This window comes from Oncorhynchus gorbuscha, linkage group LG20 (assembly GCF_021184085.1).
Source record: "Oncorhynchus gorbuscha isolate QuinsamMale2020 ecotype Even-year linkage group LG20, OgorEven_v1.0, whole genome shotgun sequence".
Lineage (NCBI taxonomy): Eukaryota > Metazoa > Chordata > Actinopteri > Salmoniformes > Salmonidae > Oncorhynchus > Oncorhynchus gorbuscha.
Genome location: NC_060192.1, coordinates 19,357,929 through 19,384,885, shown reverse-complemented (window position 1 = coordinate 19,384,885; position 26,957 = coordinate 19,357,929). Strand labels below are relative to the sequence as shown.

At 42.3% G+C, this 26,957-nt stretch overlaps 3 protein-coding genes across 4 annotated transcripts; 2 read left to right on the top strand and 1 right to left on the bottom strand.

The window, feature by feature from the left end:
* Window positions 1–5,585: 5,585 nt before the first annotated feature.
* Window positions 5,586–9,652, top strand: LOC124007260 (sepiapterin reductase-like). Its single transcript, XM_046317694.1, has 3 exons — window positions 5,586–6,087; window positions 6,414–6,704; window positions 7,651–9,652. Exons 1-3 carry the CDS (start codon window positions 5,742–5,744, stop codon window positions 7,839–7,841), a joined length of 828 nt encoding a protein of 275 aa, XP_046173650.1. The 5' UTR covers window positions 5,586–5,741; the 3' UTR covers window positions 7,842–9,652.
* Window positions 9,653–11,539: 1,887 nt separating this feature from the next.
* LOC124007259 (histone-lysine N-methyltransferase Smyd1-like) lies at window positions 11,540–21,228 on the top strand. Of its 2 annotated transcripts, XM_046317692.1 has the most exons (10): window positions 11,540–11,830; window positions 16,177–16,353; window positions 16,560–16,767; window positions 16,865–16,995; window positions 17,075–17,113; window positions 19,182–19,377; window positions 20,039–20,131; window positions 20,220–20,383; window positions 20,486–20,654; window positions 20,799–21,228. In XM_046317692.1, the coding sequence occupies exons 1-10, from the start codon at window positions 11,697–11,699 to the stop codon at window positions 20,949–20,951; spliced, it is 1,464 nt and encodes a 487-aa protein (XP_046173648.1). In that variant the 5' UTR covers window positions 11,540–11,696; the 3' UTR covers window positions 20,952–21,228. The 2 variants fall into 2 exon arrangements, with proteins under 2 accessions (XP_046173648.1, XP_046173649.1); XM_046317693.1 differs by lacking the exon at window positions 17,075–17,113.
* Window positions 21,229–21,364: 136 nt separating this feature from the next.
* LOC124007264 (fatty acid-binding protein, liver-type-like) lies at window positions 21,365–23,134 on the bottom strand. The gene is made up of 4 exons (XM_046317699.1): window positions 22,981–23,134; window positions 21,986–22,158; window positions 21,544–21,633; window positions 21,365–21,454 (listed from the first exon to the last, which is right to left on the bottom strand). Exons 1-4 carry the CDS (start codon window positions 23,045–23,047, stop codon window positions 21,404–21,406), a joined length of 381 nt encoding a protein of 126 aa, XP_046173655.1. The 5' UTR covers window positions 23,048–23,134; the 3' UTR covers window positions 21,365–21,403.
* Between the last annotated feature and the right edge of the window lie 3,823 nt (window positions 23,135–26,957).

Sequence of the window (26,957 nt, the reverse complement as noted above, 5' to 3'; positions counted from 1 at the left end):
TGTGGGAAACACTGAAGGCTTATCTGAGAGGCTGTATCATCTCCTTTCAGGCTGCCAGGAGTAGGCAAAACAGAGGAAAACTGGAAGAACTAGAGGGACAAATTCACTTACTGGATAGGGAGAATGCTAGCCACCCATCTATGGAGAAACATAAAAAAATTACCTCTTTAAAATTTGAATATAATCAGATTCTCTCAGCTAAAATCGCTAAATCTTTTCTCTATGCCAAGCAAAAATATTTTGAGTTTGGTGACAAACCACACAAATTACTCGCCAGACAACTTCGAAAAAATGTGAGTGACCGAATGATTCACAGGGTTAAATCTGCATCTGGGGAATTACTCTCTTCCCCCAAAGACATCAATGACAGATTCCGGCAGTTTTATGAGACTCTATATACATCTAAAGCGGATCCTAACCCCTTAATTATGCAAACATTTTTGGAGGACTGTAATCTTCCTGCCCTGAACCAGGAAGATTCCAACTTCCTGAATAAGGAAATATCTCTTGATGAAATCCGAGAAACAATTAAATCTCTAAAGAGTGGCAGGACCCCGGGCCCAGATGGATACCCTGGTGAATTCTATAAAACATTCAGCAACACGCTCTCCCCTATCTGCACAAAATGTTGATTCAGGCCAATGAGGATGGAGCTCTCCCTTCTACTTTGGATGAAGCGTTCATTACAGTTATACATAAGAAGGGTAAAGATCCAGAAGAGGTAGGGTCATACAGACCAATATCTCTCCTTAATACAGACCAAAAGATTTTAGCAAAAACTCTGGCTAACAGGCTTAGCACTTTAATTGGCAAATTGGTCCATTCGGATCAGACCGGCTTTATCCCTAACAGAAACTCATTCTTCAATCTCAGGCGCCTCTTCAATATTATGTACTCTCAGAGGTTACCCAACGTGGACCTTGCCGTCATATCTCTTGACGCCGAAAAGGCCTTTGACCAAGTTGAGTGGCCCTATCTATTCAAGGTCCTACAGAAATTTAATATTGGAGATGGGTTCATAAATTGGATCCAGCTTTTATATAGGAACCCCTGTGCCAGAATACTCACTAACCAATCATTGTCGCCCGATTTAACCTCAACAGGGGACAAGGCAGGGTTGTGCGCTGTCGCCTTGCTCTTCGCCCTAATTATCGAACCGCTCGCTCAGACGATTAGATCTCATGCAGCAATACACGGCTATAATACTAAAGATACTCTAAATAAGATCTCCCTATACGCAGATGACATCCTCCTCTATGTAACAGAACCCCAGGCTAGTATCCCAGCTATTCTTGATGTGATCAATTTGTTTGGTACCTTCTCGGGATACAGAATAAATTGGAACAAGAGTGAATTAATGCCCATACGGTCGCAAAATACCTCCTGGCTAGAACATCTCCCATTTAAGTTATCTTCAGAAAAATTTACCTACCTAGGAATTGTAGTTACCAAACAATACTCCTTACTATTTAAAGAGAATTTCCCCTCTCTGATACAAAAACTCAAAGCAAACATACTATTTTGGAGAACTCTCCCAATTTCTCTGCTCGGAAGAATTAATGCCATTAAAATGGTCTTCCTCCCACAACTGCTCTACCTATATCAGAACATCCCAGTATTCATACCTAAATCCTTTCATAAACAACTGGACTCAATTATCAATCCTTTCATCTGGGATTATAAAACACACAGGATAGGTAAAAAACATCTCTGTAAATCCAAGATGGAAGGAGGATTGTCTCTCCCAAATTTTATATTTTATTACTGGGCCGCTAACCTCCGCATTGTTACGTTTCTGTTGGATGACGTACTCCCGGCATCCAGCTGGCTTAGTATGGAGCGGGAGGAGTGTCACCCCTTCTCTATTGGCGCTGTGATTTTGTCGCCTGTCAATCTGGAGATGTCACTTTATTGTAACAATCCTATAATACATAGCACAGTCCGAATCTGGAAGCAAATTAAAGTCCACTTTGAGCTCAGACCAATGTCATTCATGCTCCCTATCGCCAGGAATCCCTCCTTTGCCCCTTCTAACCTTGATAACACCTTTGAGCGATGGGGAGAGTTGGGGATAAGCACCATAGGGGATTTATACATAGAAGGGACCTTTGCTTCCTTTGAGCTGCTGAGGGAAACTTATCATCTTCCCAGAAGTAATTTTTTCAGATACCTACAAATTAGAGACTACGTTAGAAAACACCTCCCAACATTTGAGAATGCTAAACCTTCCATGTTTGTCGGATGCATAAAAATATGCCCCACCTCAGATAAACTGATATCGCGTCTATATGATGCTTTTCAATCTGTTAGCACACCTTCTACTGATGCCATCAAGGCAAAATGGGAGGAAGAACTAGGGACTGACATCTCAGTGGCAGACTGGGAAGAGAGCTTGGAGTATATCCACACATGCTCCATTAATTCCAGACATCGTCTCATACAATTCAAGGTATTACACAGATTACACTATTCCAAAACTAAACTGCATAGGATATTTCCTGATACTACATCCCCTACATGTGATAAATGTCAGGCCACGCAGGGTACACTACTCCACTGCTTTGCCCTATGCTCTAGCTTGCATGGTTATTGGTGTGGAATTTTTAGGATCCTCTCTGAAGTTTTGGAGACTTCAATAGATCCAGACCCGCTTCTGATAATCCTGGGAGTATCTGAGTCCCTAAACAGATTAACCAACCCCCAAAAACAACTAATCTCGTATGGTCTCATCTCGGCAAAAAAACTAATCTTGTTGTTTTGGAAAAGGAAGGAAGCGCCTCTACCAAATTATGGCTCAATGAATTGGCAAACACTGTACACTTAGAAAGAATTAGATATATTCTGAACAATAAATTATCAACATTTGATAAAATCTGGCAGCCTTTCCTCTCCTACTTGGACGAGTCGGCGCTGTGAATTTGTACTTATTAACGCACTCTCAATGGTAAATTTTTTATCTACCTTTGGGCAGCGTGTGCTGGCCCTACCACCCGAGCAGTTGGGAGGGGGGGGGGGGGGGGAATGGGGGATAGGGGGGACATCTTCCCTCTTTCTTTCTACGTGTCCTTGTTTTGTATGTCGTGTTCTGTATTATTTGTTCTGCACCCAGAACTCTGGGTCTTGTTGTTCCTGTATGCTCTTTTATGTTTAGATAAGAATTGTATACCTGTCATGTATACCTATACACCATTCTTGTGTGTGTTTAATAAAAATATTTGAAACAGAAAAAAAAAAAAAAAAAAAAATAATAATATTTTTTTCGTAAGTCTACAAACGCTCTACATTTATTCACTATGTGATAGGGTTGGATCCTATACGCTACTTTTATTATTGTCCTGTAAATGGTTCAGTGCCTATAATTTAGGCTGTGTGTAGAAAGGGGCATGAAGGAAATTACCTACTAGATTATAGTGATAAGGAAAACAGCATACCCATTTGGCTTGTGTATTCATTTGCCTATAACTAATCAGAATTACATTATGTTTACATAAAACAAGAGAATACTTCAAAATGAGAAGATCCTGTCATGGAAAAGACGACTGGGTGGACATAAAGTGGAAAGGAGGGGAAATAACTCACACCATGCAGCAGGACACCTTCAGCGGTGGGGTCTTTGTAATGCAGGTTTGGTAGTTATATTTTCAATAATGAATGGTTAGCTGTTGTGACAATTAGGTCAACAACTCTATTTTATTTTTTGGTGTAGATGGCCAAGGAAGTTGCACAGAACTTCCCCAACATCCCCTCCCAAATTGACATGGAGCCTTCAAAAAACACATGGAACAACTGCGAAAAGAAATGGCTAAGAATATACTAAACATTTCTGGTATGTAATGACATTTAATTCAAAGTAAATGTAAATGCTTTATTTTTATGTAGTTGTGTGGGATAGCCATATGTTCATTTCATGCCTATGATTTCAGAGTTCAACAAAGCCAACAACTGCTTCATGTGTGCCACTGATAAAGAACCTGGATGTGGCCCTAAGACTGACTGGGTTAGTAACTTTATTTAACATGTTTATAATGTTTTGACAACAGTGACGGCATGTAAGACAATTTATGACATAACATAATGGATGGCTAATTCGTCATACAGCATTGATACCTGATATTATTTATAACGTGTTATGTTTGGTTTGTTTTAGATTGAATGTTTTGCATGCCAACGGTGGTTCCATGTGCTGTGCCTAGGAATGAAGACAAAAGAGTTCAAAAGAGTAAAGAACACAAACTAGAAGTGCAGTCTTTGTTGTTGAAAATGTATGCTATACCCCATCCACACTGAAGAGGCTCTGTAATGTCCATCAACCAGGGATAAGAAGAAAGTTAACACGGAAATGTTTTATACTTATTTGAAGTTAAGTGTCTGACATGTTTTAAAAGATTAAAGGTCTACAATTTCAGTTTAATTTGTCAATATTACATTTTTATTCATTGATTTACTGGCCACCATTACTGTGGTTACATGTTCAGTATATGTATTGACCAGCAAACCCACTGCAGCCTACCTCACCAGCTCCCTCTCCATCCCTGCTTTGGACAATTAATAGCATTACTCTCATACTTTTTCCATTATGGTTGATATTAACAATGAAAGGAGATATTATTTGTCTCTCTCCTATTGTGTACCGCTGTTAAATACTGTGGAAAAATAAAAAACAGGGAAAATAAGTACTTAGAACTACCAATTATTATAGATAAATATTAAAGAAAAGGGTAAACACAACACTGGACTGAACCCCGTAATTGTCAAACTAATATTAATGTACAACAATATAGAAGATACATGACTAGAGGTTATGCAATATGGGTGTATATCCACTGCATGCTTCTTAGGAGCGTAATTGACATGACCAAGGAGCTATTGCAAATGTGAAACTATGAAAAATGTACACCGCGTGATTTTACAGTACACAAACAAGAGTGTGCAATATAGAAGGGTAGTCAGTGGACATTAGGTCACATGACCAAGGAGCTATTGAAATTCTAAATTTTGAAAAATGTGTGTAAAACCATGTGAGATAAAAATGAACAAACGAAAGGGTGTGCAATATAGAAGGGTAGTCAGTGGACATTCTGAACCTTGTTTGAAGTCACTAGGTCACATGACCAAGGAACTATTGAAATTTGAATGTAAAAAAGTTTGTACTTTGTTTACGCTCCCTAACGAATTCAACTAGGACTACAAAATGCTGCTCACATTTACACATGTTTATTAGCTTTGAAAAGCGAATTCATGTCCAATGTTAAATAAGACCTGTGCAATGTTGTGTGCAATTTTTCCAACATTATGACACTTATTTGGAGTCTATGGCTCAAGTGGCTACTGAGGTTTGAAAGCGCGAATATCCAGCTTGAAACTGGCTTTACCTCGGTTGTCTTATTTTATATTTTCATTTTTCATTTGCTTAAATAATGTAGCGACCCCAGTTTATAAGCGCAGATATCGCTACAATAAGATACATCATTGATAAGAACACACTTTGGCCAGCACAGCCCACATCTAGGCATATAATAAAACATTTTACATTTTATTCATTTTACAAACTAAATCGCGAATTTGCTTGAACATCATAAAGTGGGCGGGATAAAAGGAGTGCTCATTCGTCATGTTTATTTTTGGCTTTCATATCCGTTCCTCAATCTAATCGATTTGAACAATTATTTTAAAACGGTTCTTTACAAAACTCTGCCAGCCTTTAAGTAGAAGCTGTACATCTCCGCTCCCATTTCATCAAAATGCAGGCCAATGGTATCTGCAACGTAATTATACCAGACGCGAAGGACCTAGGGAGAGCGCTATGCATCATCACCGGGGCGTCCAAAGGATTTGGCCGAACCATAGCGAAAGAGATTTCCCTGTTACTTAAACCGAGGTCGGTGCTTGTTTTGGCCGCTCGCTCCGATGAGAAATTGCGGGAACTCCAGGAAAATTTGGCTTCGTCGGATGCGGGCAGGGCAGGGTTGGTAACTCGTTGTGTTGTCGTAGACCTGGGAATGAAAGAAGGGGTGGAAAGTGTCATCAGAGCCGCGAAAGAGATTTCCTCCGAGGATATTGAACATTTCATACTGATAAACAATGCTGGTAAATTATTTTATCCACCTGTAACAGTTTACTGCCTTCCTGCTTGCTTGACTTCCATACGTCTACTATGACAATTATCCAACAAAAAGTGTTCAGTTTACAGATTTTCAAATTAGGTCTAATTATTTTTCTCATCTTTAGTTACAATTAGATTTTATTAATAAATAAATTAGTATTTGATTGTGCTCATCAAATCTCCTAAAGTTACAATAGTCGGACTATACAGTCTAGTAGGCCTAGTCCACACACTGCAATTAAGTGATATAATTCAACCGTTGTATAATGACATTTTCCCATTCCCTCCCCCTGTTCCCCTCCCCCTCCAGCCTCTCTGGGAGACGTGTCGCGCTATGCCCAGAGTTTCACCAACATGGCGGAGGTGGACTCCTACCTGTCACTCAACGTAAGCTCCGCCCTCAGCCTGACAGCCGGCCTGCTGCAGGTGTTCCCACGACGACAGGGGCTGCGGCGCTGTGTAGTCAACGTGAGCTCGTTGTGTGCCCTGCAGCCCCTCCCCTCCTGGGTGCTGTACTGCACAGGCAAGGCAGCCCGAGACATGATGTTCCGTGTGTTGGCAGAGGAGGAGCCGGACCTTCGTGTACTCAACTATTCCCCAGGTAGCTTTAGGCTTTTCACCTCTGATAAATAAAACAATACACCTCAGGTACACACTCCTGAACTGACCTTTATTCCATTTATATATATATATATTTTTTTTTTTTTAAAGCATATGAAATTGACTTGGTCATCGTTCTTGTGTCTGTCAAGAGCCATTCAACCTTAGCCTGGCTGACACGACCCACGTGACTTACAGTGCAGGGTGAGCTGTGACCACACTGGTCTGGAAAGGAGGTTGTTTGTTAAAGCAATATGCGCTCAGAAATTCTGTAGCTCAGTTGGTAGAGCATGGCGCTTGTAACGCCAGGGTAGTGGGTTCGATCCCCGGGACCACCCATACGTAGAATGTATGCACACATGACTGTAAGTCGCTTTGGATAAAAGCGTCTGCTAAATGGCATTTATTATTATTATTATTAAATTGTGTGACATATTTGATTGGTTACCTGAACTTTATTTTTCCCCTCCTATTTTTTTTAATTTGAAAATCCAACCATTGTAATGGAAGGGGGTGGTGCCCTGGGGCTGTGTGTGGCTGCTTGTAGGTGAGAAAGACAGGATAGTCAACCAGTAAAAGCACAGCACCCTTCATTTGATGCATTGTGCCGAGAACAGCCCCATTTCAGACTCTGAAGTCAGGAGGACTTTGAGAGTTTGGCGTTGCCAGACTAATTCAACCTGGCATTGGAGATTAAATTAATCCCCAGGTAGTAAGACTACTGATTTTGATATAGAGCACTGAATGGATTTATTATGGATGTCTTTGACCTATGAACTTAGCTATGTTAGTCAGGCCTGGGGTCAATTCCAGTTCAGCTGAAATTTACCCTTGAAATGGATCATCATGACTGCACATTATCACGATATTGCAATTTGTTTCCTTTCTAACTTGACCATCCAGTGACTTGTGACCAACCTAGATCCTGTCTCTCTGTGTTTCTCTAGGTCCCCTGGACACAGACATGCAGGTCGAGGCCAGGGACTGCACGGCAGACCCTGGTGTGAGGAAGTCCTTCTCAGTCATGCTCTCCCAGGGTCAGCTGCTCACCTGTGAAGACTCCTGTGCTAAACTGATGAAGGTGCTGCTGAAGGATGAATACCCCTCCGGAGCACACCTTGATTTCTATGATCTGTAGGGAGAGAGGGGGGAACTAGAAGACTCAGTGTGGCTCAGACTGGAGATTAATATTTCTGGTGTAGGTACAATTTTATAGCCAGAACAACTGGTACAGATTAGTTTGTTCGCTTCAAAGATGGTTTTGGGTTAATAAGATCTGATTCTAAACCTGTTTGTGAAGGTGGTAAGGATTGAGTGAACCGTTTACCGAATCAGGAGACATGGAGAGAAGGAAGGTTGAAGACGTTTCTGTCATCCAATGCCATAGGCCTACTGTAGTTACTGAGTTTGGCAAACTATCCTGAGTCAATGTTAGGGCCTAACATTCCATCCCATGACAGTACTGTTCTAATTTGCCTTGGAACTTTTGGTACCAAAATAGCATATATTAAAGTTCTTTATCTCAAACAAAGTTTCCTGAACTCTAAACTGTGCATCTTTTGATCTGCCATTTCCTAGTTGTTAGTGGTGCTGATATGCTCGTGTTTGTGCAAATGGTCACAGCCTAACAAAACCAATGAAATCAAGTGAAGGCCGCAACTTATTGGTGATTTAACGTTGATTCTTTCCCTTTTCCTTGTATGATCATACGTGTATACTTGAATGGTGCCTTCTTGCATTACCTCTGCTTATATGTAGGTCTGTTTTTGTAGTATAGATGTACCATTCAAAATCATTCCTATTTATTGAGACCAAATTTACCGCTGTTAAACAGTATAGAGCGATTATTTTCTCCTATCTTCCTGTCTGCACTTTTATTAATGCCTTTGCTTTTTAAGAGTTGTTGTGTTCTACTTGTGGCATTTCATGGAGGTATTCCATATGTTTCAGTGTTGTGGTGAAATCCTGCACAGAGCCTTCACCGTGCGCTACCAATAACTTCTTCATGATTGGCGTGTTCCCTGTGGGACAGTTGCGCTAATGTAGACTAATGCGATTAGTATGAGGTTGTATGTAACAAAAACATATCTGATATTGGCAGAAAGCTTAAATTCTTGTTAATCTAACTGCACTGTCCAGTTTACAGTGACTATTACAGTCAAATAATACCATACTATTGTTTGAGAGTGCAGTTTTGAACATGAAATGTTATTAATAAACAAATTGAGCACATTTGGGCAGTCTTGAAACCATTTTTCCCCCCAAAATGCAATGGTTCATTGAATCAGTCTAAAACTTTGCATACACAGCTGCCATCTAGTGGCCAAAATCTAAATTGCATCTGGGCTGGGATAATACATTATGGCCTTTCTCTTGCATTTCAAGATGGTACAAAAACGTTTGTTTCTTTGTATGATCTTTTATCAGATCTAATGTGTTATTCTCCTACATTCCTTTCATATTTCCACATACGTCATGTTTTCTTTCAAATGGTACCAAGAAAATGCATATCTTTGCTAGAGGCAGTTCGATTTGGGTATGTCATTTTAGGCGTAAATTGGAAAAAGGGAGCCGATCCTTAAGAGGTCTTAAGAGCGCACCAGCTATCAAGAAGGAGGATGTAAATGTTTCTTCTGTGTGTGTGAGAGCTCTGGGTTGGCGCGACAGACAAACCAATGGTGTATTGGACAGACAGGCAGATGAGTGCAACTGAGACAGAAGTTAACAGCCAAGACCATTCTGTCTGTCTGTGTCACACTCTCTCTCTCCTGTGCTTTACACTGGAGTGGACTTTTTAGTGTTCAATGTGGTTGGGAACTGTAAATGCACTGTTGACATTTTTGTTAAATAGAGTGTGCATTTGAGTACTGTATATTGCTTATAATTGTTGTATTCTCATGTAACTGTATGGGTTGATTTGTGTATTGGCTTAAAATACTTTAGACTTTTTTTAGCCCCTTTTTCTCCCCAATTTCATGGTATCCAATTATTAGTAGTTACTGTCTTGTCTCATTGCTACAACTCCCATATGGGCTCGGGAGAGACTAAGGTCGAGAGCCATGTGTCCTTTGAAACACAACCCAACCAAGCTGCACTGCTTCTTAACACAGCGCGCATCCAACCCGGAAGCTAGCCGCACCAATGTGTCTGAGGAAATACCGTACACCTAGTGACCTGGTCAGCCACAGGAGTTGCTAGTGCGCTGAAAGACAAGGATATCCCTACCGGCCTAACCCAGGCAACGCTAGGCCAATTGTACGTTGCCCCATGGACCTCCCAGTCACGGCCGGCTGCAACAGAGCCTCTGGTGGCACAACTAGCACTGCCTTAGACCGCTGCGCCACCGGGAGGCCCACTTTGGGGACATTTTAAAGGCCTTTTATGTAATTGAATCACACACACCCATTAATGTAACCCACTCCCTCTGTCAGGAATACAGATACTTTTGGACATGTAGTGTATGTGGACACCCCTTCAAATGAGTGAATTTGGCTATTTCAACCATATCTGTTGCTGACAGGTGTATAAAATTGAGCACACCGCCATGCAATCTCCATTTACATACAATGACAGTAGAATGCCCTGTACTGAAGAACTCCGTGACTTTCAATGTGGAACCAACAAGTCAGTTTGTAAAATTTTGGCCCTGACAGATCTTCCCCGGTCAACTGTAAGTACTGTTATTGTGAAGTGCAAACATCCAAGAGCAACAATGGCTCAGCCGCGAAGTGAAAATCATATAAAATAACAAAATTCCTGCAGTTTATTTTTATTTGGAAACTAATATTATACTCGTTTGACTGCTTACATTACAGTATTCATAGTTATTCTGCTGTTATGAAGTCAAATGCTTTGTGGTATGATCTTAGATTCACAGATGGTGTTGCATAGTTTCCTACTCAGCTGATCAGTGTTTCGTTTCTGCAGCACCAGACCAATCAGACCTTTGAGTACAACAGGACAAATAGGGTAAATGCTCAGAGCCACTGTCTTAAGTCTCTCCCATCTTCACCTTCCAAAGAACATTTGCCAGGAGCTACATGTGACAGGCACACAAATCCTATCCTCCTCTCCTCCCCCTTCTGCTTTTCTAACTTCTCTTCCCCCTCACCACTCTCCCACTGTAAACAGTCTGTCTTCACAAGGCTGTGTAATCCCAGAAGCATCCTTGCTTCTTTTGGGTGGTGTTCTTTCAGAGTATTAATCACCCTGTTGACGTGAAAGGGAAAATATGACCCATGCAGCATATATCCAAAATGTATGTCATTGTCAAGTCCTGGTTTGTTGAGACAGGATATTACAGCATTCAATAAATCATGACTTTCAATTAGGTTTTATTGTTTGGTATTAAATAGGTCTATCCTATATAACTACAAATTACAGAACAATGTATTTAATTGCACTTGACCATTCTTCATATATGACAGTCTTGCTGTCCTTGAGATGTATATATTTTGACAAAAGGGAGAAAGGGACACTGGATGAGAGGAAAGTGTGAACAGCCAATGTGAATGAGCCAGACACAGAAAGCAGAGAAGAGCAAACTGCAGACTGTGATACTGACAGATACATTAGCTAGAGTGAGAACAAAAGCAACAGAGAGAAGTGTTTGATCAGGTCTCTTCCAAGTCAGTTGCCTACTACCTCCCCAGACAGAGACATACAGACACAGCTGCCAGACAAAAATACCCCTGAGGCCTGGCCTCAACCAACCCCAAAGTAGGGGAGGATATCCAGGCAGACCTGTACAACTCTTCCCCCTATGGAGTAAGCCTTCCCAGGACTTCCACTCTCAAGGCCCTAGACTCCCACAGCCCCCCCACACACAGATGGTACAGTCCCAGGAAGGCCAGTCTATATTTGGAGGGTGGGGTCGGGCTGAGGAGAAGGGCAGGTGCTGAACGTTTTAGAAGCGCACTCCAGACAGCACTACTCCTTCTCCCTCTCTTTTTAACCTCTATCTGTGAGGTGTTCCAGTCTTGTCCACTTGGTAATGACCCTGGATATGGACAACGTAGAGGTGTTTGATGCTGGGGAGAAGGGCAGGGGTCTTAGGACCACCAAAGACCTTTGGGCTGGGGAGGTAGTGTTCGCTGAGCCCAGCTTCGCTGCAGTGGTCTTCGACAGGTAGGGCCCAATGCATGGAGATTTGGGTCATAATGGCAAAATCTCTGTGGCATGCACACATCCATTATTTCTCAGTAATAAAGCCAAATGTAATGCACAAATTATACCTATATGGTTCCTGTATCAATGCATATCTTTAACAATTTGAGATTGTGGTTCTTTTTATTTAAAAAATACATCCATTCTGCTGTCTTTGACAGGATGGGCCTGATTCATGGTGGCCATGTATAGTATTGGTATCTCATAGTGGAATGAGCATATAGTTACTCCTCAGGTGCTGGGTTAAAAAGGTTACCTGCTGTTCAAGTATTAATGTAATTCATTTTTATTATCTGTTTAATATTACAACCAAACAAAATATTATTGAAATACATTGCAATCCAGTTTGTCCAAAACTTCACATCCGGTTGTTTAAATGCTTGCAAATGCGTTTGTCTTGCAGATACAGTCATGTTGACACACTTTCAGTAATGTGCTACTCATATACAGTAAAGTGATGTCACACTGTGTGTCTTTTGCCTCCAAGAGAATAACAATTCATGATTCAGCATTATTCTTTCCAAAGTGTACTTCCCAAAATTCTCACACAGAAAAACGTCAGCATCAGAGCGGATTGTTCAGCTCATCATGTTGACTGGTATGATTAGAGAGGTCCTCTGCATTGGGTTCAATGTTGGGTATAGTGTAGTAGGTGCCCAAGCTTTGTAAATCAACATGGAGCTCGTGTAAACGACGTCACGCTGCTTGCTTTAGCGAGTACCACTTCATCCCGTTTCAGCCCACACCTCACGCAAACTCGGGACCTCTGCCTTGCTAGCACACGTGACCGCCCTCCTGAAGTGTTTTACCAGTCAGCGCCACGCGAAACGCTAGATATTCGCAGGTGCAGGCCGAGGAGTAAATTTCACACATTCACATATATTACACTAGATTATAAAAATAATCCAATGTTTTTACCAGGCAGGATTCACTCACTGTCAATGTTTTTGGTCCAGCCCTGAACCTTTTGATGGTCGAATAGCAGGCTGTAAAAAAGAAAGCCGCCTCTGAAAGAAAATTGCAGGCTGTTAAAAGACAACAACAAAAAAGCACCTGTGTTCCTTAGGACCATGTGGTCACCGCGAAACCAGCGGGCGGGCTGTTTGACTTTGCACCCACCGGTTTATATAGCCAGTGGGCACGTTGAATTTGTTTTCGCGCATGACTCTTTAGTAGAAGGGGCTTTGACAAAACCGCACAAAATGACTGGCGGAAATGAAATGAATGCATTTGTGATATTCTTCCTAATAATTTGGCTCCAGCCTTGCAAAGGCTTGGGATTTTTATTTGACCTTTATTTAACCAGGTAGGCCAGTTGAGAACAAGTTCTCATTTACAACTGCAACCTGGCAAATATGAGCAATTATGACACAATTCCTGAACGATAAGAGCTGCATTCTTGCTGTCCTACCAACGCTAGTTCTTATATGGCCCCACACTGGTCCCGCAGCATAAACAGGCATATCGGTGACCAGCATTCCAGCAGATATAGAGACCGTGACCTCTCACTACACACACACACACACACAGAGAAACAGAGTGCACTGAACACTGAACTGTACAGTAGTAGATGGAGGTTTAACAAGATTGATACACTGTATATTGTAATACCTGTTTGTGTGTCTACAACATGTCACCACCAAAGTGACATATACTTTCCCCCCTGCCCAACCACATCTTACTAAACAGCAGACGTAGGATTTGAAAATGTTTTTAAAAATTAACAGTTATCAATCCGGTGCACTTTGAGATGAACATTGAGAAACTACTAAGAATGAAAAGCCAATACCATATAAATACAAGACATTCAGGTAACTCAGTAGCTATTGTGGGTCTCTACTCTGGAACACATACATCTACAGCGTATTGCAAAAAACCTCCATACCACTCAACACCTTTAAACATAGATTCTGACCCGTTCAATGAGCCAAACTGCATAAAGGAAACATCATAATAATCCAATGACTCAGTTCACTTTCAAAGGAGAGATGTGGCAGACCTTCACAATGTCGAAGTACAGTGCATTCCACTGAATACATGCATTTCAGTACTATATTTACTACAATGTTAACATATTTGTTTTAAAATAGGGATATCATTGACCATCACACTATTTTGTTTTCTATTTTAGGACCCTAGGCGAATCAGAAACAAATCTGTCAACATTATTTCATGATGCTTTTGAATCTGGCCTTATAACACAAAGATAACACAAAGATGTCAAATCAGGTAATACCAAATTTAAATCTGAATTAAATATGCTTTCCAGTGATTTAAGTGTTTCAGATAGGTATTGAAAATTTCAGGAAAGCAGAAGGAAGATCATCAGGCAGTCATTTCATATTTCTTAGAAAAGAAGATCACATGTGTTCCTGAAGCTTTTCAGCATGCCTACAATCAGTGCAGGCATTAACAAACTAGCTATATCATTTTAGACACACTCCCAGAGACCCATGGGATAAACTGTTTACACACACAAGCCCATAGCTTGTCTTCAAGGTGTGGCATTTTATTTTAAGCAACCGTTGTTTAGTATTATGTTTTTAGCATTGCTGTGTCCCTTACACATCTTTCTAGACCTATGCTAAAACGTTTTGCAGACCTTGGGTTAAAATGGTTCTAGAGGGTCTAGCCTATACACAGTAATGTCCAATAGGACATGTTTATCCAGGAATATTGAATGTGTGCCACAAAATGTTCTATTTTTATATACAAAAACATACTGTACTCCCCGGCCTTCACCTCAAGGCAAAGTTCAGAGATCTAGGAAGTTGTGTACAACAAGCATGTTCAGAAAGTAGGTTTGAATGCTGCTAGATTATTGTTCTTTTTTTTATTTTTAGGATGTCTGGCCTCATGTATTGTGTGATTTCTTAACTTTAGAAATGGGATCTCGGGTACCTTTTTGTTGGCACATCAGAGGGAGTGAAAGCTGGGACCAGTCAGGTGCCTGTCTACATGGGCGTTTAAAGAATGTTGTTGTTGAGGGGCCCCCCCTTGAGGGGACATTTTGAGCACCCCCTAACCCCAAAGGGCACATTTTTCCACAGACATTAGTTGCTATGATTATGTTTATCCAATAATGGAAAATATGTATTTCATGTACGTTTTTAATTTTAGGAATTTATTCAATATATAGGCTGTATAAAGTGGGGGTCCCTAGGCAGCTGGGGCCTGTTTCAATTGAAAACTATGAAACTACAGGCACAATCATAAAGATAATTACAGTATGCATTGTTTTAAGGTAACTTTGTTGTTGTCCACATTGTTTAAATATTTTGATGTGTGCTTGATGTTCAACTGTCATAGGTAGAGTAAATCATGTACTCAGTTAGTTTATTGAACAACTATGGGCCTTACTGTATAATAAGGCAACAGAAATATAGGCTAGTTCTCATATGACTAGTAGACCAAGACCTTTCACCATAAATAGCTAAAGTCCTCCGAGCTATGGATGAGGCTAATAGCTTAGCCACTGAACCCCACATAAATAAACATATATACACCAGCAGTGATATAATGGTGGAGCTCGACAAGTACATGGAATGACAGTGGAAACATTCTCCGATGAATTACAAACAGAGTTTTAGAGAGAGAGAGAGGAGAGAGAGATGAAGTAGAGAGAGACGTGTGGAACGTGTGTGGAGAATGTCATCATGTTTCCGTAATGTCATCTCAGAATAGCCCATTATGTAAATATATCACACAAGTAATACAAGCCAATATTTTTGGGATATGTATGATGACACTGAAAAAGGGTGAGGGGAAACAAGAGGATAGCCAGGAAAGACCTATAGAAAAAAAGGAAAGTGGAAATATGAGGTAAGGAGTAATGGACTTAGAGATTTAAATGCCGACACAGAAAAGGTCATACTCTTTACTGATAAGGTACAGAAATGGCTCCCTACTCAGTTTGATGAGAGCTCATCATTCATCCCTAAAAGCCTACTCTTCAGCACACCAACATATCCCTGGTATTTATCTCTCCAACCTGCTGGCTTCTCACACAACCACGGCCATCTAATCAACCCCCGTTTCAAATGGGAACAATCAATGTATTTGAGACCCACCACAGTGAAAATAGCTAGCTAAATAAATCCACTCCATTATCAGTCCCTGATAAGATCCACTGGTTATTGCCTTGCTTTGTTCATATCTACATCCATATGAATATGATAGTTAAAGTACCAAGGATAGGAGGGAGCATGAGACTGCAACAGAGTTTGACTACAAGAGTGCCAGGGGGCTGGGCAACCCCATAAGAAATCATGACCTCTAACCCATGACCTCCCTTACCTTCCCTCCAGTCTGTCTCAGCAGGTGTGCCATAGCTGCTTCCGTCGCCAGGCCAACCTGCACCGCTGTGCCCAGTGTAAATTCGCCCACTACTGTGACCGAACCTGCCAGACTGCATGCTGGGATGAGCACAAGCAGGAGTGTGCCGCCATCAAGAAGTACGAAAAGGCCCCCAATGAGAATGTACGGTAAGGAAGCAAGGAGGGAGGGCGTGAAGGGAGGGAGAGGAGAATGGGAGAGTTAAAGAAGAGAGGAGGTGGAGGAGGAAAATGTGAGTAGGAGGAGAATGGAGGGAAAGGGGAAGAAATACTGGGGTGGGTTGTTGTCAATGCCGTGGCAAGTTAAAAAAAAACTATAATGCTAATTAATGGTAACTCTCCCTGTTCCTCTCCAGTCTTACTGCCCGTGTGCTGTGGCGCATACAGAAGGACACAGGCATTGTGTCGGACGGCCAGCTGACTTCTGTGGACCAGCTGGAGGACCACGTGGCCGACATGCTCGCTGAGGATTTCAAAGAGCTCAAGATCGACATGCAAAACTTCCTGGACTACTGTCCCAAAACCAGGCATGGCAAGGAGTACATCTCACACATCTTTGGCATAGTACGTATCACTGAATTAGTCATCTTACCATCCAGTTATTTCACTTTGTTTCTGGCATTCTCATTCTATCTGTCCCTCTCCCTCCATCGATCTGTAGATCAAGTGTAATGGCTTTACTCTGAGTGACCAGAGGGGTCTGCAGGCGGTGGGAGTGGGTCTGTTCCCTAACCTGTGTCTGGTCAACCACGACTGCTGGCCCAACTGTACTGTCATCCTGAACCATGGCAAGTATGTATCCCAAGAGAGAAAGATAAAGAGTGAGATTTATATGTGATTTGTAAACTTTGACTGCCATCTTCTCTTCCAGTCAGTCAACTCTGAACGCAGCCTACCACTCTAAAAGGAGGTGGGTCTGCCTGTCTGCTTTGAGCTAACGTCTAACCTTTGAACCTTGAACAGCCAATCCTCAAAGATCTCATCACCTGTTATAAACCTCTATCACTGGATGATAGTGAGGAAGTAAAAACAGAACTGTACCAAATTACACTCAGGCATTCTAACCTTGACTATTACATTGATGTGATTTTCCCTATATTTCTCATTTTTTTCTTTAGCAGTAGACTACAGCACTATTTTGCTCAGTGAACAAGATTGAAAGAGTAATTCTCACAAGTCTCAAATTTAACCCCTAGGAGGGTGAAAACGAAATATTATGAAACTCTACAAATTGGGTCTAACTAAAACGTATAGCATGGTTTCTTTAGCTCCCAGTAGGACTGAGTTGCTGTCCTGCTTGGGGCTTTGTTGAGTGGTGTGTCTATTGTGAGAGACTGTTCAATTTCAGTCATCTACCTTAATATTACTTCAAAACATCCCATCATAACAATAATGCTTTTTTTCTTCTTTTTTTAACTGCTTGCATTGTGTTGGTGATGACCTGAGATGTGTTTTTGGTCATCTGTCAGTGCAAAATCCCCAACTGCTTTGTTAGACTGTTTCTTCAAGTTGAGGGAAATGGAAACCCCCACTGTCTCTGCAAACTGTCTGTCGATGTTTCTCTAAAGCGTCATTTATTGCTCATCAGGAGCCAACAGTCCAAGAAGTTATTGAACTCTGAACGATCAATATAACCTTCTGAACTTTGAGCAGCCAGGATTATCCAATCAGTGATGTTTATGTTTGCTGACTGGCAAATGAAGGTTTCACAGTTTCCTATCTCCAAAAGACCCTAAATGCTGCCAGGTACCTGGCAAACTATGTCAATGTAATTGCTTTCCTGCACTTTTGCTATCGTAGCAATTGAGAGGGAACATTTGTAGGATGGCTTGAACTCAGTCACAGCCCTACCCTAACAGGGAAAGCACACTACTACCTGTGCCATAAATGATCCAAATACTTCCTAGGGGCTACACTACCCTTTTACCCTCCGATGTCAACAACTACAGACCAGTATCCCTTCTTTCTTTTCTCTCCAAAACTCTTGAACGTGCCGTCCTTGGTCAGCTCTCCCGCTATCTCTCTCAGAATGACCTTCTTGATCCAAATCAGTCAGGTTTCAAGACTAGTCATTCAACTGAGACTGCTCTTCTCTGTATCACGGAGGCGCTCCGCACCGCTAAAGCTAACTCTCTCTCCTCTGCTCTCATCCTTCTAGACCTATTTTGTCCCCCAGGGCTCTGTTCTAGGCCCTCCCTATTCTCAGGTGTCACTGGCTCTGTCATAACCTCACATGGTCTCTCCTATCATTGCTATGCAGACAGCTTCTCTTTTCTCTCCAAAACTCTTGAACGTAGCTCCCGCTATCTCTCAGAATGACCTTCTTGATCCAAATCAGTCAGGTTTCAAGACTAGTCATTCAACTGAGACTCCCTCCCCTTTCTGGTTAGTCCCATGACTGGCGATCACAATAACCTCACATGGTCTCTCCTATCATTGCTATGCACAGCATGATCTCGCCATCACGGTTGACAACTCCATTGTGTCCTCCTCCCAGAGCGCTAAGAACTCGTGATCCTGGACAACACCCTCGTTCTCAACTAACATCAAGGCCCCGTTCCTGTAGGTTCATGCTCTACAACATCCGGGAACCCTGCCACAGGAAGCGGCGCAGGTCCTAATCCAGGCACTGTCATCTCATTAATGATCCAAATAGAACTCCTAGTTGAAGCTCGCATCAGGGCTCTGATCAGGCCCTACACACCGTTCATCCACCTCTGGCCTGCTCGCCTCCCTACCACTGAGGAAGTACAGTTCCCGCTCAAAACTGTTCGCTGCTCTGGCCCCCCAGGACAGGAGTCAATCACCTTTCCGGAGACACCTTGGCTATGGTTAGTCCCATGACATCACAATACAGCATCTCGCTTATCAACTTCTCTCGGGCCTGTTCTATGGCCCAGCATGTGACATTTAGAGCTGATCCTAGAGCAGCCGGTACACTAAGGCCCAGAGCTAACCATGCCACCCTGCTCCCCCAGGATCGAGCTGCGTGCGCTGAGTAAGATTGCTGACAACGAGGAACTGACGGTGGGCTACGTGGACTTCCTGAATGTGTCAACGGACCGCCAGCGCGCCCTGAAGCATCAGTACCACTTTGACTGTACCTGTAAAAGCTGCAGCGAGCACCTCAAGGATGACCTAAAGATGGCTGCCAAGGAGACCGATGGAAACAAGGTGGGGAAAGTTGTGGCGGGCTAAGGACAGGGTTGGTGTCAATTCCTTCCATTCCAAACAATGGGGTTCTGGCTCCCTGGACCCTGCCATACCAGACTCACTTTGGGCACGTAACTCTTGCACGCAGATGGGCACCTCTCAGCTGATGCGTCAGAAGCACGTTTTAAAATGATCATACCTCTTGAGGGCCCAGGGGCCTTCAAGTTCCATGCTTCCCCTCACCCTTAACTCAATCGTGCCTCACATTATCCCCACCCTAAACATTAGCAGAGACCATAAAACAAAATACATGTAGCAGTTAAGTCATTCTGGTTATCTGTGATTTCATCACCTGATGCTGAATTCCAATTGAGACATTGCTAAATCCTATGATTAACTCCTCCAGCACATGACCATGTCTTTAGACACAGGTCAATGACATGGACATAAGTTATATATCCATGTTTAGGCATTGACTTAGAGCAAATTGACCATTAGGTCACCAGGTGTTTGACTACTTACTGGACCAACATGTCCTTCAATGAAACAGTTGTGTATGTCACTTGTGGTCGTCTGCAGTACTGCATTTGTCATGAGCTTTGACTGTCAATCAGGAGTGAATGATGTGGTGTGCATGTTTCCTAAATAGTCCTACACTAACACTTATTTTAACTATTCTCAGCCCTCTGATCAGCTGGTAAAGGAGGTAGAGGAGTTCAGTTTGGAGTGCTTGGCCAAGGTTGAGGCAGCTCGCACTGCTGGCGACTTCCATGAGGTAACAATCCCATCCTTTACCATTAGGAATGGCATTGAGCTTGATAAAGAACCATCTTTCTCTTGCCCATATAACTCACCCACTATAGGTGGTGAAGCTGTGTCGTGAGTGTCTAGACAAACAGGAGCCCGTGTTTGGTAAGACACACCTGTACCATCTGCGTATGCTGAGTACAGCCAGTGAGGTGCTGTCCTACCTGCAGTTCTTCTCAGAGGCTGCAGAATACGCAGGCAGACTGGTGGAGGGCTACATGTGAGTGATGGGGAGGAGACCAATGTGCCCATAAGATTAGCATGTCTAGCATTGACATCACATTCCTTTCACTTAACTAATCTTTATCCCTCCCCCGAGCAGGAAGTTGTACCATCCCAATAATGCCCATTTGGGCATGGCCACCATGCGTGCTGGTGTGACCCACTGGCACGCAGGGCTCATCAAGGTTGGCCATGAGATGATCTGCAAAGCCTACGCCATCCTCATGGTCACCCATGGACCCAACCACCCTATTACCAAGGACCTTGAGGTACCAAATACCTTAAGGTCATTTAGCTTTTGGAATTTAACAAAGACAGCCCCGTTCAGTAGAGAACAAATGTTAAATTAAATAGAAGTGTAGAATGTCAGGTAGTGTTGACTTAGACTTTTGACCCCTGACTTTGTTTCCTAGTCAATGCGTATGCAGACGGAGATGGAGCTGAGGATGTTCAAGCAGAACGAGCATGTCTACCACAGCATGAGAGAGGCTGCCCTGCAGAACAAGCCCATGGCTGAAGCAAGCAGTGTTGAGGACAACATAAAGGCTCTCAGCCACAAGCAATAAGCTTCTGTAGACACTGCATTTCAAGGGTATGAGTAGTCACCAAATCTACCCAGAAGCATCACTTCTCACATTGAAAGTGGGTTACAGAAGTTTTGCAATAGCTAGATATTCTGTTGGAATGTAAGTAGTGAAGTTCCTGCTTTTAACATTGAGACTTCCATCTGTATGAACTACAATATACAAGGAGGCCTCATCTACATCTGTAAGGCTCAAAGTACCTGTGAAATCATGATTGCTCCCACCTTTATGCTAGTAAAGATTGAATCAGTGTACCAACCATGTGCCTAAGTACCATGTGAAATATTGAATGCATTACGTAATAAGTGAAAATTGATATTGTGCCATCTAGTGCTATATACTGCAGCTCAAGCAAAGCTACAAAGAAATTTTATAGACAAACCACAAAGACAAAATACATTTCCTTCATTTATTCAAAGAGGGTTGAGAGATCCCTAGATGCGCTTGCTTATCCTCTTGTAGACGATGGGGCCCAGCGTCATTGTCTAGAAAGGTGCACAGATTAGGGTCTACAGCAGTTACAGTTCACATTTCACAGTTCAAACCCATGCTGGGCCAACAACCACATACTTACAGCAATAATGGTGTCCCCATTGAATTCAGTGACAGACTCAACGCCCTTCATTGAGACGATTAGCTTGTTTCCAACCAGATTCACCGTAGACTGGGGAAGGGTAAAGGAGTCAGTGCATGACATAACATGTAGGAGTAGTAAACTAACTATACTAAACCATACCAAGTTACTGCACTACAGCTTGTCCTAAGCAGGTTTAACATCAATCATAAAATTAAACAGCTGATGTTGGGAGAGAAACTTAATTGAGGGCAACAAGACCTTTGCACGAGCACTAAGGAAACAGTTTCTCATGTGCAAAAGTTGGAACTGGAAAAAGTGGCTGCATACTTTTGCCCTCAATACCCACTCATGTTATTTATAACGCAAATACAAGTTACCCAATGTTCAGGTGTGCCCACAAGGCCAAGTAATTGCAGGAGTGTCTAGTTGACCAACTCACCTTGATCTTCTCGCCAGTCAAGGTCTCCAGCTCAGCCTCCTGGCCGACCGTGAACGAGTTGACCATGACCTTGGTGCCTGTGGTCACGGTCACTGTGAAGTGGTCTCCATTCTGCTCAATCTCCGACAAGCTCTTGATGTCCTTGCCCTTCTGGATGAGATCATCTGGCAAACCTAAGTGTTGAGGAGGAACATGTTAAAAGGGGTTGGCAGTACACATTGAACTACATATACAAACTGACTATTTATTTAAAACTAAGTACATTTTACTTTTCAGCCTATAGCCTTTTGCAATGGTGTGCAGGTTCCAGTTGAATTACAAACCTATGCTTTTAAAATTTGGGAATTTGTAGCATGATAGCTTTAGATTTAAGAATAACAGTAGCACCATAGTTACGATAAGAACCCCAACCAAACTAGCAGTATTTTTGGGTGCAGGGGTTATGCTATTGGTTACAAATAACCATTGAGCTAAAGTGCAGAGTACCTTCTGACATAACCAATCTTACAGCTGCATGTGGGTCATGGACATCCAGTACTATAAAGTATGGCATTTTAAGTGCAATAGCCTAGGGCCATCAAACTATTGTAGAGGTTTAAGTTATAGCATAATTTGCTATATAATCACACATTCCAAACTCTCAAATTGAGCTGTAATAAGACTAATTCCAGAAAAACATTAATTTTGACAAATCAAGATGTAAAGACTTAATGTCAACTGTATAGATTGTCTTGGGATGCTCAGAGAGCAGAGTAACAAAAAAAAAGTTACTGACCAACTATGACAGCCCACTAAATATTGTTTTGCCAACTTAGATTGTTGATGTTCTGTTGAAACATCAAGAAGTTGGCTTATCTACCCTTATAAAAGTGAGAAAGTGAAAATTGAGAAGATAGCACCACAGAACAAAATACTAACTGTTTGCACATTCATAAAGAGGCTGTTTTATACTGTCTATGATAAGAGTATAACCCTATCAATAGTTCGTTACTTGCCAATTGCCTTCATGAAAGGCTCAAAATTCTCCTGCGATTCAAGCTGATATTTCCCAGTGAATGCCATTGTGAACTAAAGAGCGAGTGGAATGTAGACGAGACCCTTCTACCTTTATATACCAAAGACCTGGGTAATTATTAACCAACAGATAGATACATCAGGTGACTTAATTACTACGTGGCCATCAGGTGACTTAATTACTACGTGGCTTCAGGTCAACTCATCCATTGTGAACCGCGTGAGCGGCAATTGGCTGGTTCTCCCACAGCTGCAATCGGGGAACTTCAATCAAGCAACTTCAACTGTAACGACGATAGTTTCAAACTAATCTGGAAAACGTTTATTGGTAAAGGCGAATTAGGCCTAGCCTATGACTGATTCACCGAGAGTTATCCTTGACTGTTTGTGTGCGTATCATCTAGTGAAAAATATCAGATGGGGCACACCCTGTAGTAGGTTATAAAAAAAAGACTCACACGCTCCCAGTAATTTACTGGGTAAACCCAGTGCTTAACTTTGGCAGGAGCTCACTGGACCTAAGTACTGGCACCTCAAATGTTTTTCTCCTGTTACCCTTATGAAATATTTGCTCAAAAGGATTGTGGAGCTCGTGTACCTAAACGTAAACATTACCGGCACCTAAAATGAGTACTGGCGTCTATTTCATCCATATTTGTTTTAATTCAATTCAGTCTGGTATGAGAACGGTAGCCCCTTTCTGCAAAAGCAGGATGTTTGCGGAAAGCTGAGTATATTGGCTATTGATCAGTGCCGTCACATCTTACTAACATATATGGGCATACACATTTATAAGGGCAGGCCGAACATATATGGGCAGGCCGAACATATATGGGCATACACATTTATAAGGGCAGGCCGAGCCAATGACCTCATTTCAAGATGGCTGCTACCTACATTCCGGTTAGCGTTGTGAAGCGTAAAAGAAATAAACACGTAATACGTTGGTACACATCGAAAGCCGGGACTCCACTGATAATGCGGATATCTTTTTGTCTGCCTGTGACTTACCGTTATTGATCACCAGACCCGAGAGTCAAAATGTTTATTTTGCACAACTTTTCAGCAAACATCTTACACAAGGTACACTTCGATTTGGTCTGTGTTTGAACTATAGTTACATGAGGGTTGTCAAATTAATCGTTAGGTTGGTAGAAACAAATCTAGCCTATTGCCAATGTTATCTGATGTAAGACCTAATTGCATCATCGAATGTCCACCAAGTGACTATCTTTGCGCATCAAAAATATGTTGTTGGCTACTTACACGCAGTCTGCATCCATATCCCCTGTATGTCCCCAGACACCACCACAATGTTTGAGAGAGGTTGGTGTTGTAGAACATATTGGCACATCCAGTGTGCAAAAACACTGCCACATTCGAACACTAGAGAGGTTGAAAGGACACTTGAATGTACCCTGAATACTCCATAACACCACCACAATGTTTGAGTGAGGTTTATATGGTAGAAATGAGTGATGCACTGTTATTACATTTTTGGCTGATACTGATATCTGATATTTTCCTTGCCCCCCCCAAAAACGATACCGATATTACATTTTTTAGCGACCTTAACTATTTAACTGTACTAGAACGCTTAACACAGGCACTGCGGTCTAAGGCACTGCATCTCAGTACAAGAGGTGTCACTACAGACCCTGGTTCGAATACTGGCTGTATCACATCTGGCCTTGATTGGGAGTCCAATAGGGTGGCACACAATTGGCCCAGCGTTTTCCGGGTTTGGCCTGGGGTCGGCAGTCATTGTAAATAAGAATTTATCTCTCAACAATGGAAACCAAGTGTTGAGGTACAATCGACCAATCACGAGGCGGTTTTAATGTAACCACCTCTTCAGATTCCACCCACACATCAGGACGGCATGATCCTGCTCAGCTGCTACAAACCCGGTTTCCCAAAAGCATTTTAAGGCTAAGTTCATTGTTAGAACCATCACTATTAATCTAACGCCTGCCGCAGACCACTCGTACAGCTAAGTCAGTCATTCAATGCTTTTTTGCCCTCCCACGTCACTTTATACACAGAAGATCTCCGCTGAGCATAGAATCACATGGTGTATCTGTGACCACAGGTAACATCAAAACAAAGTTGACTACAAACACAAAGTTGCCAATGTCTTTGGAATTGATACAAAGCGATGGGTGAAAAGATGCTGCAAATGAAAACCGACATGACTGCATTAAAATATAAAGAGTTAACTATAGGCCTATTTTAATCCTATTTAAATAAATGTCATGTTCCATCAATTGAGTTATATTTTGCCACTAGTAGGCTACTGTCTGTAATTTGTCCTGACTAATTTCATGATGTGTAGCCTAACGTGTGCTCAATGATAAGTGATTTAAGTTAATTTTCATTTGGTAAGCATTGGAATAAGCTGCTTCAACATTTGAAGACGTAGTAGGTGGTAGGTAACTCTCTGAGAGCTTATCCGTCATCAGTATTGTGAAATAATTCTAATGTTAAGGTTAGACTTGAATGGCGAAGGTTGATCCGAGAGCAGCGCTGCCTTTCTTTCAATCCTAATCGCACTTGGTGTTTCGAGAAACGCATGTTACATCTTTGGGGATTAAAACACTAGTAAGCCTAAATTCCAGGCAACTCTGATTTCTCCTGCACTGGCAGGCTAACCTCTGGCTCAAAAGGAAAGTGGAAAATCATTCCTGCCTGCTCTAATTGTTTAGAAACTTGTCTGTTCTTTACGTCCTCCAATTTGTTTGGTCAACCTTTCAACCTGAGGGGTATCCTACGAAGAAAGCGAGATCTACTCAGTCTTCATTCGTACTACGTCAGGGATATTGCACGTCTGCCTGCCGCTACCTCCTGTGGAGGTGGTTGAGCAACACTGGGCTGTGACTGGAGCAGAGATGGCTGGATAGGTAAGGGGGGTTAAAAGTTGAGGAGGACTGGTTGGAGTTTAGTGATGGAGAGGAAAAAGGTGGAGGTAGAGTAGTGGACGAGGGAGGAGTCACGGCGGTGAGTCCGATCACTGACTAGGGATTTGGAGAGAAAAGTAGGAGAGGTTGTGTCTGCTGAAGGTCTTCGTGATGGATGTTTGGTGTGTTTCAATGTAAACAGTATGAGAAGGAGGTCAAACTCAAGCAGGTATGTAAATGTGTAGTTGATAAATTAGTAGCGTTCCTGATTAAACTGAACGGTAGTGGGTGAAGGGAGGACAGGAGTATGTAGAGGTGGTGTTGGGAGGTGGGAACATGGTTATAGTGAACTTTTACTTTGGTAGTGGTATGGGGGATGATTAAGAGGATGAGTGGGGTCAGACGAGATTGGGATCTCCCTGTGCTGAAAGTGGGGAGATTGTTGCAGTGAGAGATATGGAGAGGGCAGAGATGTTAGCCCAGGCATTTGTGAAGATGCACAGCTCTAATAATCGGACAGAAGAGAGCATCCGGAAAGAATTAGATGTGTTACATCATGAAGTCCCATCTCAGAGACACTGCAATGGAGAAAATATTGGGCATTTACAATAAGGTGTGGCAGGAAGGGAAACTGCCTGGAAGTCGACTGTAGTGGTTGCCGATGCGGAAACCAGGGGAAGGCTCTACTACTCCTTCAAGCGATTGGCCGATAATCTCATGTATGGAAAGTTATGGAAAGGAGGAAAGGCAGGCTGACTTACTTTATGGAGAATATAGGACTAATGTCACAAGATGAATGTGGGTTCAGAAAAGGCAGGGGAATGATGGATCCTGTACTGTGCCTTGAGTCAGTCATATGGAAGGAACAGGAAAATTAGGTGGTGGTAGCCGCTTTCTTCAATTTAGAGAATGGAGTTGATGACCATACTCTTGGCTGCAGAGTGGGTGGAGGAGGTGAGGCCAGACAGGGTAGTCATCGGCTCTGACACCTTTGCAGCACTGGTGAGCTTAAATTAATTTGTCTCGGAGCAGACAGGAAGTATTCTATGAGGTTTTGCAGT